The sequence below is a fragment of the Apium graveolens genome, chromosome 6, assembly GCF_009905375.1.
Source record: "Apium graveolens cultivar Ventura chromosome 6, ASM990537v1, whole genome shotgun sequence".
NCBI lineage: Eukaryota > Viridiplantae > Streptophyta > Magnoliopsida > Apiales > Apiaceae > Apium > Apium graveolens.
The window spans coordinates 303,248,158-303,267,564 of NC_133652.1; the positions used below are offsets into that span (position 1 = coordinate 303,248,158).

The window sequence follows — 19,407 nt, forward strand, 5'->3', positions numbered from 1 at the left end:
AAACACGTTATCGAGTTCGAGTTCGAAGACATATATAAAAAAATCGAGTCCAAGCAAAGTTTTTTTGAAATTCGCTCGAACTCGATTATTTTTTAAATTTATGTGTTTGTTAATTGAGTTTGGATGCTGTATCAAAATATCCAATTTTATTCGTACGAAAATCAATATGCCCGATCATGAAAAATAAGTGTCTAAAATAACCAATTAATACGCATGTAAATGATGCATATATACATTTTTCGGATTTTACAAAGAATCTGCATATAAATCATGTGTATTCTCTCTTGTGATTTGGAGCAATAGACATATACATCATACGTATATGCTCAAAATTAAATTTGAGAATACAGGTGACACACAGGCACATTTTTTTTAAATTGAAAAATTAGACGATGTAGTACTCACATTCATATTTGGCAAGTATTTTGGGCACTGTTACACGCTGGTTCATATTTGGGCACCGGGTCTTCAAAAGTGGAGTAATCTGGGGATTTTTTCTTTTTTAATATATGCATCATCAGTAAGAAACTAAAAAAACTATTTTTTACAAATTAACTTATCATTTTTCCCTATATTGCATGGATTATTTATTATTATATATGATAAAAACTTTAAATTAAATTATTTTAATACAAAAATAAGATAAATTTAATTTTACAGTAATTTTTATAATTGATTAATAGATTTAATTTTAATATAAAATTCAACATAATTTTAGTAATTAGATCTTTTCATTTGCAAAATTCAGAACTGCAAAATTCACATGTTTACTTTTTTATTAAAATATTCAGTTTTAAAAAATGAAAGGATATCAGAACTTTGAACAAATGGAAATATTATGAAATCAAAATATTTCTGATATCGTGATTACTATTTTTTTGACAAGATATGTTGATTACTATTTTAATTTTTTTTAACCGATTCTTACTGGTGTATCAATCAAATAATTGTTCGATTTCTCGAGTTTTATATTCATATACTTTGTAGAATTATAAAGTATAATAATAAGAATGTAACAGTACTAGTGTAGTATGCAACATTATTGTTAAATTAAAAATATTAATTAAAACTTTTAATACAATAGTTTTAATGAAATTGTCGAACTCAAAACTTGAAAATTATATATGAAACTAATAAACTTGAAAACATGATTAAAATCAACCTATTATAAAACACGATAAGCTCGTTTTTATCATTTATGTCAGTAGTTCATATTACATTAAACAAATATAAAATTCGAGATTTAGACTTGGACTAAGTTTTTTAATTATTATGGCTACCAATTGTCAAACTTAGATAGATCGGTACATGTTGATAAGATTGACAAGAAAAGATGATCGAATTTATCACGATTCATGTTGGTGATCTAATTAAGGTGTTCGAAACTCATGAAAGCGTCAAAAAATTCAGAAAGTCAATAAAGAAATATATGACATAATGTTTGACGTGAATGCATAGATTATATTACACATAAATAATATATTTCAGATGAATTATAGTGAGACGTGATTGATCATTGCAATAAAATGTTAGTGTTGGCTAAAAAATTCACAAGTGGCTAAATATGAGCTTCTTGAGTATATATGCAATTTGTCGGGATATTTAACAATATGCCAAGTTTAATTAACATGGATACAACTTTAATTTTGAATAGCACACTGAAAATTGCATATCTTCTATAGGCACGTTATTCAGAGTAGAACATGATTGATCATCGCAATGAAGTGTTAGTATTGGTCTGTCAGTAGATAAAAATGGGTTTTTGAGAATACAAACTTTATAGGAATATTAAACAACATACCTAACTCACATAACATTAATAACAACTTTAAGGTTGAATGACATAATTAAAGTGCATATCAGCTTTTCGCAATTTCGAATATAAAGCATTATTTGATAAATAGTCAAAAATAATTAAAATTATGCTCAACTATAGTTAAAAAAATATACAAATGAAATTATCAAAATAAGTGACAAAGAAGATGTACGCCCTTTAAAGAAAAAACCTTAAATACATATCAATAAAGAAAAATTTTCTATTGGAGGTTGTTATAAGTGTAAAAAGAATGAATATTGGAAATAAGAAATTCTGGAAGCTGCATATAAAGTTAATATATGATAGTTTCGTGTAATTATCAATTTTTATACAATAATATTAAATCATAAAAATGTACAAATAAATAATTATATTAATTATAATGTGGCCCGTGCACGGGTATTCATGCTAGTTTGTACAATGCGTGTAACTTATTATTTTTTTAAAAAAAATAAAGAATACGCATTAATATGGTGCATGTGTATCATGCATCTTAAAAGTGTGTATGTATCTAGCATGTTTATAATGCATATCGTTTAGACAATTACGGCATTGCACCTTGAAAAAAAGGATACTTTAATTTTTCACCCTATTTTCAAGTATCAGTTTGGAAGTTTAATTTGCTTATAGCCATTTGTATATGGATGTTAATAATAAAATCCTATTATAAAATGCATGTGATATTTATACTTTATTCTCATTTTATATTCATTTTCTACTACAATAAAACCTTAGATGTAACTACATTTCTTCAAAAAGTAAAGGATGATAATAGAATCGTACGATTTTATATAATTTTCTTGCTTAACAAATACTACTTTACTAAGTCGTGCTTCACATCGGACTTATTAACATGAATATTTGGTTTCGTGTTGGTCATTTTGAAATTACGTATAATAACTTTGGAAAATAATTATCATCTTTTTCAGAACTCTTCTACGATTCTATTGCCATCAGAACTCTTGATTCTAATCCAATGTCAAGGAAAATGTGTTTCGTGCGCATCCATCAATTTGATTAACCTACATGTTACGTGCATGTTTATAATCATATTAAATAAAAAAAATATAAGAACAAACATAAAAATATAACAATAATCTAAATTTAATGAACAAAATTACCTCAAAATAAATCATATAAAAGCTAACCCCTGGACTTGCAAACTAAAACAAAAACCACAAAACACAAATAATGGTACATTCAAAACTTCAATCACGTCATATAATAAAAACTATTTATAAAATTAAGTGTTTAATTCAAAAACAACACTTACATACACAAATATACATGGAAAAATGGAAGGAGGCGACTCACCATTTTTGCAAACCCTAGTTTTATAATTTATATTTCTATATATTGAATGATAAACAAGATTTTATAATTATTTTTTTGACTTGTTGTACAAGATTAACTTTGTTTTTGACTTGATGAGAAATTTTAAATTTTGACTTGAAAAGAAAGTTTAGAAAAGTATTAAAATAAAATTTCTACTTTCCCTCTATTAGTAAATCATTGAAAGGTAAGATGAAGTATTTTTTAACTTGAAAATAAAATTTAGTAGAATATGCTAAAAAAAACTTTTTAAAAGAATATTAAGCTGGAAAGTTAAGTTTAAAAAGATCGTGTCGAATGTTTAGAAGAATATAAGATAATTGTATTTTTTAATAATTTTTAATTCATAAAAATAAGAAAATTTAAAAAATAGAATGAGGCGATGTAAAAGCCGCCACATAAACGCAATCATCTTCTCTTTTATATAATATAAAGTATATTGATTTGCGGGTTCATCGTATCACGTCACAAAGCCTACGCGAACATACAATAGCTATGTTAGTTAAACACATGTACAACCTCAAATGTGTGTATAATCATGTGTCCTATATGTTTAATGATTGTATTTATGACTATAATTCTGTTCTAGTTATTGTCAAAGACCGTATCCGAAATGATTTAATGGAGTAATGAAATTACTTTTGGGAATTTTTTTTGTTGTTGTTGACATAAATCGTACACAGTTAGAAGATTCCAAAGATATATACATAAAATATCTTGTATGTATTAATATATAAATGGAATTTTGATAATCTAATACGATAAAGAGGAAAAAAATAATTAAATACGTGTGATAATTACAAAATTACGAGATATAGAAAATTTAAATTAAACTAGTATACAAATGTGCATCTATAATTTGAACCTTACAGTTCACATATAATAACGTTTAAGACTAAGTGTTCTCATCAATTTGATTTGAAATATCTAAGAGAAGTGAATTGAGTGACAAAAACTCTAGATGGATCAGAGTACTAACGAAACTTTCAATATATTATAAATATGAAAAAATTTAGAATGTTGTCTTCAAGTATTATTTGAATAAATTCATTTAATAAAGAATTAGCAAAAAAGAAAAAAAAAGTATGAATAAATCCAAAGTTTTCAAAGAAACTTAATGATAAATTACATACCTCGAAGTGTGAACTTTTTTCCCACCTCCATTTCTAGATATATTTTAAATTTCGTATTATCAAAAAAATGTTAATGGAGTGTTCGAGATTATGGTTTCTCTAAGATATGTCGAGGTTTTGATCCCTAACATGTACGTAATTATATATATATATATAAAGAAAAGTATTATATGGATAAATCGAAGCTTTTTTAAAGAAAAATACATATCTCAAGGAGAGATCAAGGTTTCGACCACTATTGCGTGACTTTAACTATATATATAAAAAAGAAAAGTATTACATGGATAAATCCAAAATTTTCAAAGAAAATTACATACTCATAAAGTGGTCAATATTTCGATTCCTGATGTGTGCGCAACTTTAACTATATAGAAAAACTATTATCTAAATAAATTCAAAATTTTCAAAAAAAAACATAAAGACCTCGAACTGTTAATTTAATTATTTTTTCATAGAGCATCTCATTATTTACATCAAAAATCCTCCATATATACATTGAAATAAAAGAATAAATGTAGGTGACTTTCAAAATAATGACTAGTCTATATAAAATAATGTTAATGAAATAATTTTTTTTTAAATGCATGCGTCTGGAATTGGGAAGCGGGTTGAAATTTTGTGTTCGAGTAGAATGGTTAACTAATTTCTAGATCTTATTGAGTTCAATTCAAAATTTTTAGAATAATAAAATAATATAGAATGGTTAACTATATAAGTTCTAGTGCATTCAATGTTTTAAGATTTATATCGATTTTTAATTATATAAAAATTTGAGATCCGTATGAGAGCAAATATAAGACATATTCTATCAATTATATGACATGTTCTATCAATTACAATCTTGTATATATACATGTCTAAACAGATAGCTCCCATCATAAACCCATATATCAATCTCTCGCTATAAATACGGGATTAACAAATAACATCAAATACTGATTTATCTTCCAAAAGTTGCAGATCCTAACGACGTCGTACTGATCAGAAAAAAAAAAGATTATACAGGATTGTTCCTAGCTACTAGCTAGTCAGATACTTTTTTGTAAATGCAGTTCATAAATATGTCATTATACTTTACTGATAATTTATTTTTAACATATTATTTGTAACATTATATACAATATAATTAGAGAAAAAAAAAATTTGTACATCCGTATAGTATTTGTATTTTTTAAAGATATGTTACATCTTGTTCTTTTAAGATATTTATCTTCTCCTGGTTTGTCCCGTGCTGGTGCATTCGCTGGAATTCGATTGTGATGATAAATTTGTTTTCCCAACCCACTGGGGGTTGATATAAGTACTCAAAACTAGTTGTCCCTTCAAGAAATGCAGAAAGAAGCGCCAAAAAGTCATAGTCCATTCCCTAATATCATTTCACAAAGGATTTAATAAGATTATGTAGATGTTTATAGTTTTAGAATTTGAACTGCTAAGCTACTACAGTAAGCTACGATTGTACCTGCTGATCATCATCAGACGACGGATTTCCTATCAATTCAAAACTGGAAGTCTCAGTATTGTCTGCTGAGTTCGCGATGCGTCCATTATCATGCTTCTATAAACATTGAAGTTGATGAGCATAAGAGACTCATGTTCATTTTTAAGTTTTAACACATGGTATTTTAATTTCTTGATTTCCATTAATATCTCATACTAGCAGAGTTATCAAGTTAATGCTAAATAATAGTAATTCCTATTTCATGTGAAATAACTTATTTTATGGATACAAGAACTCCAAAAGCCATATGCAACCGATCAGAAAAGTTATAGATGCACTAACCTCACATGGGTTTCCTTTATCCCAAAATACGAGTTCCTCCATTGTGGTGGTGTTGCTGCTGCTCGAATTTGCCCTGTTCACTCTATCATTTTTCTGCTGCACATAACATGGAGTAGAATTAAGGTTTAAAAGTCTTTTAATATATTGTTCTCATTTAATTTTACATCTGTCAAGTATATACCTCATCAAGGTTTGTGTGCACCTTGTTATCATATCAAAATTGTTTCCTATATAGTAGTCTTGATTGGTGTTCAGCTGACCTTTTGGAATTCGATTTGTAAACTACTAGAGATGAAACAAGCGATGTAAACTAGAATCACCCTTCCCTTTTATTTGCTTCAAACTTTTTCTACTGAAATTTAAAAGCTAGAAACAAAATTTGGTGTTTTACTATTGCATTTTACTAACAATGAGTTTTGATTATTGTTAAATATTATCGACATAATGTAATGTTGAATGAAAATTAATAATTTGATGAAATCAAAAAAGATGGACCATAACTGGGTAAAAACACATGATTTGATAATGGGTATTTACCCGTAAAAAACCAAACGGCTCTTGAAAGGATAATACATACAAGTATTGCACCAGTAAATAAAATTTTAACCATAATCATTGATAAATTACTTACCTCCAGAAGTGAATTTAGTTTTCCGTGGAGCAATTTCTTCATTGTTTATATTAGAAATCCTACACATAAATCAAATTTAAAAATTATTTAGGTGACTTACAAAATAATGATCAATTTTAAATCATGCCAAATGAGATTAAAAATATATATTATATGTGTACATGTTGGTGTAAATTAATGAATTTTATTACGTTAAATCCACATATTTATAACATTCAATATTATAAAATCAATCTATTACAAAGTTTGATTTTGGCTAGAACTGAACAAAATTGGCAAAAATATCCAAAAATGTATAATAAATGTTAAAATTTCATGCCAAACTTGAATCAAACCAAATATTAAAATTATATTCAATTTAATATGTGTACTTAGATTTTTAAATTAAAAGTTTCTATGTTTAGAAAAGTTCCAAATATGATGCTTGGTTTAGTTCAACACAGTCAAACTATAAAAAACGTAATCACTGTGTACATGAATGTATATATCAATTTTCTAAAATATAATTCACCTATCACTTACGAAAAAGAATATGATAGTGTACATGAATACATATATCAATTTTCAAAAACAGAAAATTGGGCTTAACTATCACTTACCAATCAGAATGAGGAAAAAGTCAAAAGAAACAAAAATTTGAGAATTTTGTACCGTCACCATACGAGAGAGGCAAATATCGAGCAATTATTTACAAATCTAAATAATTGAAATATCATGCAAAAATTGAAAGACCGAAAACCGTACTGCTTTGATTTTTATGTGGAGAAATTAACATTATAATCAAGATATGGGTAAAGAAGATCAATTTTTAGTGAATTCAATGCTTTAAGGCTGACATCGATTCTCAATTATATAAAAATTCGAGATTCGGAGGAGAGTTTTAAAGAAAAATAGGAAACAGAGATGGTTGCAGGAATAGAATGCAAGATCTAAATTTTAATAAAGTAGTTTGAAAAGTGTAGAAGCTCTCATAGCCTAGTAGTCTCTGATGGATGTATTTATTGAAAATTGGGATTTAATCTTAGGATAAATAAACTCTGTTGGACATATAGTAGTAAAAATTGGAATATAATTTTATGAATTTTTTTGTTGGAGGCCCAAAAGTTAAATAAAACTAACTTGATATTAGCCCAATTTATTTTGTAATATTGGTCATGACGAATAATCCGAATCCACCAAATTATTCAGATGTACAAAAAATCAAGTCTAATGGTTAATATGAAATACCTTAATATCCCATTCTTATAGTATTTTCTTGTTTAATCGTCATCATTTAGTCTTTTGTATAATATTGATTTTCCCATCTATTTATGTAATTTAATTATGTATGAATATGTTTAGGTTTGGTATATAAATTTGTTAATGTGGTATACATTATATTTTTAAGTGTGCATCATGCTTTTATTAAATTATCTATAACACTACAAAAAAGGGTAAATACAACTGTTTCTGGTCATATTTTGCTAAATATAACCGATTTTTAGACCGATCATAAATACGGGAGTAATGTTTAATAAGTCGGTAGTATTTAGTACTAAATTCGACTGCTTTTTTCAGTTATATTTTTTTTGCTGAAAATTCAAAAATCTCACCCAAAATTTCAATTTTTTTGGAAATTCCTCTGATATACTAAAATCAAATGTAGTCGGTTGTTTGTGTAAAATTAAACAAATTTAAAATATAATCCAACCCCTAATTTCAATACAACCAAATAAATATAATCATAAACTATAATTTCGAGAAAGTTGTATCTTAATGATTCGTTGGTGAGTTTGATTCTCTATACGTTAAAACTCTTAGACTAAAAAAGTTATTCGCTGAAATGGTGAATCAAAGCCAATAGTAATAGAATGAGTAAGAGATAGGGTATGACCATGGTCTTTTAGGTTTATTATTCCTATTGATGATTTTGATATAGAAGGTTATTGTACTGATGATAAATTTATAAAAATAAGAAATGCTTGTATAGAAAAAAATGGATAAACATGAGAGGAAAGCAAATTTAAACGAAACATATGAGAGGGATGAAGACACCAGTGATACGAACATGGGGTTTTATTATAGTAGTTAGGAGAATGATGAAGAATTTTGTTATGCAAGCTCCATTCTGAAAATGGAATACTAAAATATGTAGATGAGGTTTTTAAAGTTGGTCATATAGCTGATAGTAAAATAAATTTTAGATCAAGTTCTATGGAGAGAGGTAGACCATACCAATATTCCTATAAAAAGAAATTTCATTTTTAATCTCCTTGCATCCCTAACCAAGATATGATCCAAGTTAGCTAAATACCCTGAGCATGAAATAAAAAATTGAAAGTAAACTTGCTTTATATTGATTGCGACCAAGAAACCTTCTTTCTGGGTCAAATGAGACTTATCTTAAAAATTATCGACAAAGAGCCACAAGATTGCACTTGCATTTGATACCATTGAATTGATATTGAAAATCAGAGTTGTAATATTTATGGCTCGTGATGGAATTATTACTTGGGCCATACAAATTTCTAACTGAAGAACTACTGTCTTTGTAACAGACATAGAAGATTGTGTTTGCTAGATAATTAATTGATAGATTGTATAAATGGGAAAATGGGTGATTACTTGGGTTAGAGTAATACAATTTGGTTATATAACAACCGCTTATAAGATTTACATGGGTTCACATGCCACTTTTTATATTTCCATCCTATTTGTAACATAACATCACATGATTTAGGTAAAAATGATTTCAACGAATAATTTTTTAAGATTGGATGATCCGAACCCTAATTTCAACATACCCAAATAAATATTATCAGAAACTTTAATTTCGAGAAAATTGTGTTTTAGTGGTCATGTTGGTGGATTTGATTCTCTGTACTTTAAAACTTTTTAACAGAAGAATTATTTGCTAAATGCTGAATCAATGCCAATACTAATGGAATGAGTAAGAGATGTTGTAATAAGACGATCTTGTATGTTTACTATTCCTATTAATGAGTTTGATATAGAAAGTTACTATAGTGATGGTGAGTTTATAGAGATTACAAATGTGGGTATAGAAGAACAAATAAAATCGATAAACATGATAGAGAAGTAAACTTCAATGAAATGTTAAATGAAATGTATGAAAGTGTTGAAGATAGCGATGGAGATACTAGTGATCCTGATATGGGGTTTTATGTTAGTAGTTACGAGAATGATGAATTTTTTTGTTATGCAAGCCCCTTCTGCTGAAAATCGAATAATAAAATATGTAAATGAGATTCTATAAGTTCGTCATATATTTGTAAGTAAAACAAATTTTTGGTAAAGTTCTATAAAGAGAATTTGACCAAACCAATATGCCTGTAAAAAGAAGTTGCTTACAAATATAAAATCGAAGAACTACCGTCTTTATATCAGACATAAAAGATGGGATGAGCTTGCTATAGACCTTAATTGATAGATTGTATAAATGGGAAAATAGGTGATTACTTGGGTTTGAGTAATATAATTTGGTCTCATACAAGCTTTTAGTTGAGGGGCACATGCCACTTTTTCATCTTTCCATCCAATTTTTAACGTAATAGCAAGTGATCTGGAGAAAATAATTTGAATTTTCTCAATTTTTTGATTTTTGAATAAAAAATATATTAATTATCTAATATTTTCCTAAACTTTCTTCTTAACTAAATTTATAATCTTATTATTCTTCTAAAACTTCTCTACTATATTAATAAACTTTCCTCTTAACATAAATTAACATCTTATTATTTTCACAAAATTTGTATACCACATTAATTTCTTGTTAACTCGAATTACTATCTTGATATTCGCCTAAAATTTCTCTACAATGATAATAAATAAACTTTAAATTGGTTCGTTTTTTCAACTTTGAGGAAACATATTTATTGAGAGATTTATTGTTTTGACTACTATATAGTTATTATATTTATTCAGCAATTCTGAATAATTGAAAAAACAAAAAATATTGAATATTATTTTTAAAAGGCTGTTTTGCAGCTTAGTAAACTTGTTGATTAATAAATTATGCAATTTTATGACATTATATGTGTGAAAAACGACAGAGTGGTCCATTGAGAGTAATCATATTTAATTAGAGGGAGGCAGTTGAGAATTCTTTATTTTATTTAAAATTTCAGAATGACTAAGAGATTACACGAATTCCAAAAATAATATTTAATACTATTTTAGAAATCTTTTTTTTTATTTATTTAAAAGCACATTTATAAAGATGATGCCAATTGCTACTTATAAAACTAATTATTGGTGAAGTACATAGCTTGAAGTTGTGAGAATTTTCTTTATTGTTTTAAAGAAAAAAACATACACATATGAATTAAAATAAAATAAATACTTGTAATTAAGTATTAAAATAATGAACAAATTTAAGCTCATGCCAAGTGACATAAGAAATATTAAATATGTACATTTTGGGATCAAACGTGTATCTAAATCAGATTGAAATTTTGTGTACGCCAAAGCACATTTGGATTTTATTCTCCTTGATCCATATTTTATAAAAATTAGAATACACAAAACTCGACCAGTTTTGTCTTGGAGGGTGCTGGTTTCGATCCATCTAGGTAGCTGAACAAATCATGTCCATGCATTAACATTGAAAATTGAGCCTTCCAAGTAGAAATTTTTTGACTTTCAATGAGCTTAATGGGAAGTTGAGAAGCAGGATTGAACTGAATAATTTGACTGTTGTTTGGGATGACATTTGCATCAGGATTGGAAATAGTATGTTGTAATTATTGGTTGTTTGGTTGAGTGTTTGCCATGAATATGGATGATTAGGGACCGTGCTTGAAGGTTAGTAAATCAAACTCGTTTGAGTGTGAAGAAGCTCTGATACCATATAAAAGCAGAGACGTTTTTATGTGATCAAAGAGATCGAATATGTTCATATCACTAGTACTGATCTATGTACAAGTTGTAGAGATAAGGTTACAAAATATTTTGAAACCTTATTTTATGATATTAGTTTTTGGGAATATGACTTATTTTAAACGGGCCTAATTTTTTCATTCCCACAGGCTAAACGGCCCTGTTACAGCAGAGCATGACCTGGATCTAGTTTATTTCCATTGATTAATAATGATCTACCCATCATGTGGCCTGATTTCAATGAGTTGATTGCTTCTATAGAGTCTGATAAAATCATGATATTACTATTTTTGAATGAGGAGGTGATGCAAATCTGTGTTAAGTGCCTTATCGCCTCAATGTCTGCTAGAACTGGGTTGTGAACATAGGCTGGACCTGAAAAAACGTATAAGATACTTCCTCCCTTGTCTTCAAAATTTCCTCCAATACCTCCTATAAACTGACCTCTTGCATTGACACCCCAGACATGATCCGTAGCCCCATCATAATCGTATGATAATCTTTTTAAATTCCAAAAGACAGCGGAAATTTTAAAATAGTAAATTTGGATGGCTCCCTGCGGATTGACTCTTCAAAGATTTTCATTTACAAAGGAAGTTAAACCTGATGCTTTGCCCCATTTTGAGACTCCGGTAAAGATTAGCAGCTCTAGTGTTGTTCTAGGAGTGGCAGTGTTATAAAAAATCTTCTCATTACGAGCAAGCCAGATAGACCAGCATGTAGCCACCACTACTGTACACCAGATTTGGTTTGTTATACCGTCTCCTAGAAGATTTAGTTAAATATCTATCGAGAATTGGTTAATATTCCATAGTTTACTCCCAATGCTCCACCATCTGCCAATGAAGAACCACATTCCCACATGAGATGATTTAGAGATTCCATTGAATTGACACCCATTGCACACAATTTATCTGTCTCATTGAGATTGATTCTACTAGAAATGACAGATTTAGTCGGCAGGGCATTCCAACACATTTTCCATGAGAAAATTGAGACCTTAGGTGGCACTTTGATTTTCCACACTGTGCGCCAAATGGAATTCTGGGTTTGAGATGGATCCCGACTGAGAGCCCTGCATTGTTTTATGGAGAATGAGCTGTTATTGGCGGACCAGATCATTGATTATCTTCTCTTTTTCTCATCACCATGTCTTTCAAAAAAAATTCCAAATCAGTCATCTGCGCTTCATCTCTCTCAATAAGTGGCCTTGTCCAATTTTCCTGTCTATGAAGAGAGCGTCTTTTCCATATCTCCATCACATCGAAAATTTTGAACCACTTTAGTCTGGTAATTCTATATAATTGCATGAATTTATCTTACAATTTAGAGTTGCCATGCCATTCTTCTTGATACCTCTTACGGATTGGATGTCATTTTTTATGAATAAGATGACATCATTTGCGTATTGCAGATGAGTAAGTGGAGTGTCACAGTTCGGCATCATAATACCTTTAAAAATGCCTTCCATTTCTGCCTTATTTATCAATTTCGATAGAACTTTTTTTCAACTTCAAATGATACTTCATTAGTCACAACAATGCAGTCTGATAGCTGCCTCCCTTTGATGAAAGCAAATTGTGTTTTAGAGACCAATGCGTTCATTACCTTACCCGATCCCGTTGCAGGAACCTTTGTGATCAGCTACATTGTATTGTTAATGAGGCTAATTGGACGAAAGTCTTCGATTCGTTCTGAGTTAGACTTTTATGGAATGAGCACTATAAATGAGAAGTGTTGATTCATGCTGTAATTTTTGCATGCTCATGGAATTTTTTGAACGTGTCAAGAATATCATACTTGATTGAGTCCCAGGTGCCTTTGAGTATTCCTTTCGTTATCCCGTTTGGTACAGATGCCTTGTTAAAGTCTGAAGAGAAAAGAGCCATTTTTATTTCCCTTATATCGAATTCTTTCACTAACTCTCTGTTCTGATCTTCACTGATGTAATATTCATGATTTAATAATAATATAAATCATGAATATTACATATATACCCCCTTAAAAAGGATTCCGTCCCTGGAATCAAACGAAACTAAGAAAAATTCATACCAGAATCGAATAAATGTGGATATTTCTCACGAATAGATTCTTCTAATTCCCAAGTAGCCTCTCTCTCCAAATGATTTTTCTACAAAACTTTCACAAACGGAATGGTGTTCTTCCTCAAAACTCGCTTCTATCGAGCTAAGATAGCCTCAGCTTCCTCCTCACAAGAAAGATCATGTCTAATCTTATGTAATGGATATTGAACTACATGTAATGGATGATATTTGTAGCCCCTCAAATCCGACACATGAAACACATTATTCACATGAGATAACTGTGGTGGCAACGCAACTCTATAAGATACTTCCCCAACTTTCTCCATAATATCAAAAGGTCCAACATATCTCGGACTAAGTTTCCCCTTCATACCAAAACGCTTCACACATTTACAAGGCGACACATTCAAGAACACATGATCCCCTGGCTCAAATCCACCAAACTTCCGATGTTGATTCGCATAACTCTTTTGACGAGATCGAGCTTTCTTTAAACTCTTTTTAACTTTCTCCACCTTCTCATTAGTGATTCTAAGTAGCTCTGGTCCTTCAATGACTCTCTCACCAACCTCATCCCAACAAGATGGTGCCCTACACCTTCTACCATACAAAGCCTCAAATGGTGGCATACCAATACTCGTGTGCCAACTATTATTGTACGCAAACTCAACCAGATACAGGTACTTGTCCCAATCACCTGTTCACTCTAACGCGCAAGCCCTCAACATATCCTCCAATGTCTGAATCGTCCTCTCTGACTGTCCATCGGTCTGTGGATGATAAGCTGTACTAAAATTAAGCCTCGTACCCCAAGCTTGCTGGAATCCCTTCCAAAAACGCGATGTAAACCTCGTATCTCTGTCAGAAACTATTGACACAGGCACACCATGAAGTCTAACAATATCTCGCTGAAAAATCTCTGCCAACTCATGAATAGGAGTAGTCTCTCTAATAGGCAAGAAATGAGCGGACTTAGTAAGTCTATCAACCACCACCCATATGACATCGTTCTTCTTGAAAGTCCTCGGCAAATGAGTCACAAAATCCATAGTAATGTTTTCCCACTTCCAAACTGGAATATATAGCTGTTACAACAATCCACTAGGCCTCTGATGGTCTATCTTCACTTGTTGACATGTAAGACATTTTCCCACAAATTCTGCTATATCTCCCTTCATTCCACTCCACCAAAAGTGGTTCTTCAAATCCCTATACATCTTGGTGGAACTTGGATGGATAGAGAATGAAGAACTATGAGCCTCCTTTAAAATTTCCTCGCGAATTATCGGGTCTGTAGGAACACACAATTTTCCACCCAACGATATCACACCTTCCTCATCAACACGAAAATGTGTTTGCTTTCCACCTACCACCTCAGATCTAATAGCTTTTAAACCCATATCACTCTTCTGAGCTTCCTTAACACTTGAAATAAGATTTGGTTCCACTTTCAAACTTGCAATGCTACCTCCTGACCCTCTGGCATACAATTCAACACCCAATCGCTCCAAATCTGAAATAAGGTTCGGCTGAGTAATGAGAGATGCAACTCTCCCCAAGTTCTTCCTACTAAGAGCGTCCGCCACTACATTCTCCTTCCCTGGATGGTACTGAATATTTGCATCATAATCCTTAAGAAGTTCAAGCCACCTTCGCTGCCTCATGTTAAGCTCCTTCTGAGTAAAGATGTATTTGAGACTCTTGTGATCAGTAAAGATGTCACAAGTCTCTCCATAAAGATAGTGTATCCAGATCTTCAAAGAAAATACGATAGCCGCTAACTCCAAGTCATGGGTAGGATAGTTCACCTCATAAGGTTTAAGTTTCCTAAAGGCATAAGAAATCACTTTTCCATACTGCACAAGAACACACCTATTCCTCTCATAGAAGCATCACTATAAACCTGAAAACCTCCACTTCCTGATGGCAACACAAGTATTGGAACAGACACCAACCTCTTCTTCAACTCTTGAAAGCACTTCTCACGATCATCATTCCACTCGAACTTAATTCCCTTCCTCATTAGCTGAGTCAATGGCAAAGCTATGGAAGAGAAACCTTCCACAAAATGCCTGTAGTAACCTGCCAGACCCAAGGAACTCCTCATCTCTGTCACATTGCTAGGTCTGGGCCAATTAGTAATAGCCTCAACTTTCGCAGGATCCAACTCAATGCCCCTACCAGACACAATATGCCCCAAGAATGCCACTTCCTCCAACCAGAATTCACACTTGGAAAATTTTGCAAACAACTTCTTCTCCCTCAAAATTTCAAGTACAGTACGTAAATGCTCCTCATGCTCCTCTCTGCTCCTAGACTATATCAAGATATCATCGATGAAGACCACCACGAATTTATTCATATAATCATGAAAAGCCTGATTCATTAAATCCATAAATACCGCTGGTGCATTCCTCAACCCAAAGAACATCATGAGAAACTCATAATGACCATAATGAGTGCGAAATGCAGTCTTCGGAATATCTTCATCCCTAAATCGTAACTGATGGTAACCTGATCTCAAATCTATCTTCGAAAAATACTTCGCCCCTTGTAACTGATCAAACAAGTCATCAATGCGTGGCAAAGGATACCTGTTTCTGACAGTCACCTTATTCAACTCCCTATAGTCAATGCACAATCTCATGAAACCATCATTCTTCTTCACAAACAACACAGGAGCGCCCCATGGAGACACACTTGGCCTGATAAATCCCCTATCCAACAACTCCTGCAGCTACTCCTTCAATTCCTGCAACTCAAGTGGTGCCATCCGGTAAGGAGCCTTAGAAATAGGCTCAGCACCTGGAACAAGTTCAATAGTAAACTCCACCTCTCTATGTGGTGGCAAACCTGGTAGCTCATCGGGGAACACATCTTCATACTCTTTCACAATTGGATAATCCTCGATGTGAGGTTCATCCTTCGATGTATCCTTCACGAAATTAAGGTAGCCATCACAACCCTTAGACAATAATTTACTTGCCTTTAGAGCAGAAATTAACTTAACATCCCCCTTCGGCTGAGACCCTTGGTATACAAATTCTGGTTTATCTGCATCCCCAAAGATCACCCTCTTTCCTTGACAATCAATTGTGGCACGATGTTCACTCAACCAATCCATGCCTAAAATAATGTCAAAGTCATGCATCTCCATCGGAAGCAAGTTAACCTTACAATTTTTATCTTCAACAGCTATCGGACACTCTCGATACACATCAGAAAACAACAGAATTCCCCATCGGGGTAGAAATAGACATATAAGGATATAATAATAAAGGTGCAACGCCAAGATGACGAACAAATGATAAAGACACAACAGAATGGGTCGAACCAGTATAAAATAACACATAAGCAACACGTCTACCAACAAAAAGTGTTCCTGAAATGGTACCTGAATTAGCTGTTGCCTGATTTGCAGTGAATGCAAACACTCTGGCTGTAAGATTCTGTTGACTGCCATTGCCACTACCACCGCCAGCTCCTCCACCACCAGGGTTGCGTGACACTGTACAATCCTTTGCCCTATGGAACATGCTACCACACAAGAAACAAGCCCTAGTCTGTCTGTAACAAGCTCTACCTGGATGATGTCCACCACATGTAGCACAAGGAGCCACGGGAATCATATTGGGGTTTCCCCCATACACTGAGTAACGGCTCTGCCCCTGCTGACGATTCTACCACTGCCTAGGCTGCTTCTGTCATTGAAATTGCTGATTCTGATTTTGACCAACATACTTATTCTGGCCGTGAAATGACTGACCAACCCTATTATGATTTTGTCCGCGCCACTGTCCCTGCTGACCACTCTGACCTCCATACCACTGTCTACCCTGTGCAAAACCCTGATCATCCCTAGTTCTCTTACTACCACTGTTAGACCTGGAAGTCCTGAAATTTATGCGCTCCTTCTCAACATCCTTTGCTGCATCATCCGCCTCTGCCACATTATAAAATTTAAAAGAAATTATGGAACCCCTCAAATGAGACTTCAACCCATTTAAATTTATCATCCTGCTGCGCAGCAGTCCCTGCAACTGTCCCAGCAAATCCAGCCAACCTTATAAATCTCGCCATATAATCAGTAATACTATCATCATGGTGCTGCGCAATCGAATGAAACTCCCTCAAATAAGCCTCCCTATCAGCATTACATAAGTACTGCTCATAGAATACCTCCTTGAATCACTGCCATTCTAAAGCCTCTACATACCGTTCCCCTTTAGTAGCTTTCACTCCTCTCCACCACCTCTGAGCATCACCCTCCAACTTATACACAGCTAACCTGACCTTCTGAATCTCATCACAACCCAGTGCATCAAAAATCTTCTCGAGATGAACAATCCAATTTTCAGCATCAATGAGAGTCGGTGCTGCACTAAAAGAGTCTGGTTTTTGCTTCACAAACCTCTCCAACCATACAAATGGCTCCAAGTGATGGCCCTGACCGTTCTGATTCTGATTCCCATTGCCATTCTGATTTCCTTGTCGATTTTGGTTTCCATCGCCATTCTGATTTCCTTGTCCATTCTGATTTCCCTCTCCATTATGATTTCCTTGGTTTTCCAAAGCCTGCTGTACAGCCTGAGCCACTGCTTGCCCTATCATCTCAGTAAGCTGAGCGGGGTCAATATGAAAAGGATCACGTCTAGGAGGCATCTACAATATAAGATAGCGAATAAATGAAGATTACGAGAATAATATGATGAAGCAGTTACAAACATATCTCAAATGATGAAGCAGAATGTAACAAAATTAAATGGAACACCCATCCTATCATCTACCCAAACTTACAGGTCAACCTAAGTAGGTTTTCTACAAGAAAGAACCTAAGCTCTGATGCCATCTCTGTAACACCCCCTTTTTATTAATAAAAGGAGATATTACTTAAAATCCATAAACCTGCAAACAAAGCACTAATATATTTCTAACAATAATTTAACAATCTAAAATTTATAAAATAATATTAAATCTCCAAAATGTCTAAACCAATAATATCGATTCTGAATTCTCCAAATAAATAATTAAATCTAAATACGGATAAAGTCAGAAATCCTAATCAATAAAAGGGGTAGATCTCCATCACACAGTCCCAGATCCCCCTAAGCACTTGCCAGAAAAAGAATACGGCATGAGCCAAACGCCCAGTACGGATTTGAATTACAATTAATAAACAAAGATATCAGAAATAAATAATCAGCAATTTATAACAAAAGAATAATTTTAAAAATAAGTAAGGCTGAAACAACGAGAGGTTAGGATATTTCATACCGAGATCAGAACAGATACAAATACACACATCATAGGGTACCTAATATGTGCAACAGAATGGATAACGTGTACGGCATATACAGTGTCACTATAAATCAAATCACAAATCAAACTCTGGGTGCACCCACGTATCCTGAACAAATATCAAATGTGCAAAAGCTCCTCCCAAGAGCTAATAGAAGGATACGCCGTGACCAATCACACTGTCACGGAAGTGTCATGTCACTGGTGCCGCAATGACATGGCTGTAGTACCCCTACAGTTGGTTAACTCTGTATACCCTATATCACACTAAGGGTTCAAAATAAATATTCTCGTAAAATTTAAAACTCACCTGAGACAAATGATACAAATTTCCAAAGCAGGTGAGTTTCATAAATAATTTTTGAAAGCCGCATAAACAGATAACTAAATTTTCAAAATCAAATTTTAAAACAATTTCCGGAAGTTAAAACGATCAAAGCAAATATTAACGGTACGAGCCGAAAGTAGAACAGAATGAATCAAATAAATAT

At 32.2% G+C, this 19,407-nt stretch overlaps 1 protein-coding gene across 1 annotated transcript; it reads right to left on the reverse strand.

The window, feature by feature from the left end:
- Nucleotides 1–13,752: 13,752 nt before the first annotated feature.
- LOC141666349 (uncharacterized) lies at nt 13,753–16,775 on the reverse strand. Its single transcript, XM_074472340.1, has 5 exons — nt 16,360–16,775; nt 15,574–15,795; nt 14,834–15,097; nt 14,427–14,566; nt 13,753–14,165 (listed from the first exon to the last, which is right to left on the reverse strand). Exons 1-5 carry the CDS (start codon nt 16,773–16,775, stop codon nt 13,753–13,755), a joined length of 1,455 nt encoding a protein of 484 aa, XP_074328441.1.
- Between the last annotated feature and the right edge of the window lie 2,632 nt (nt 16,776–19,407).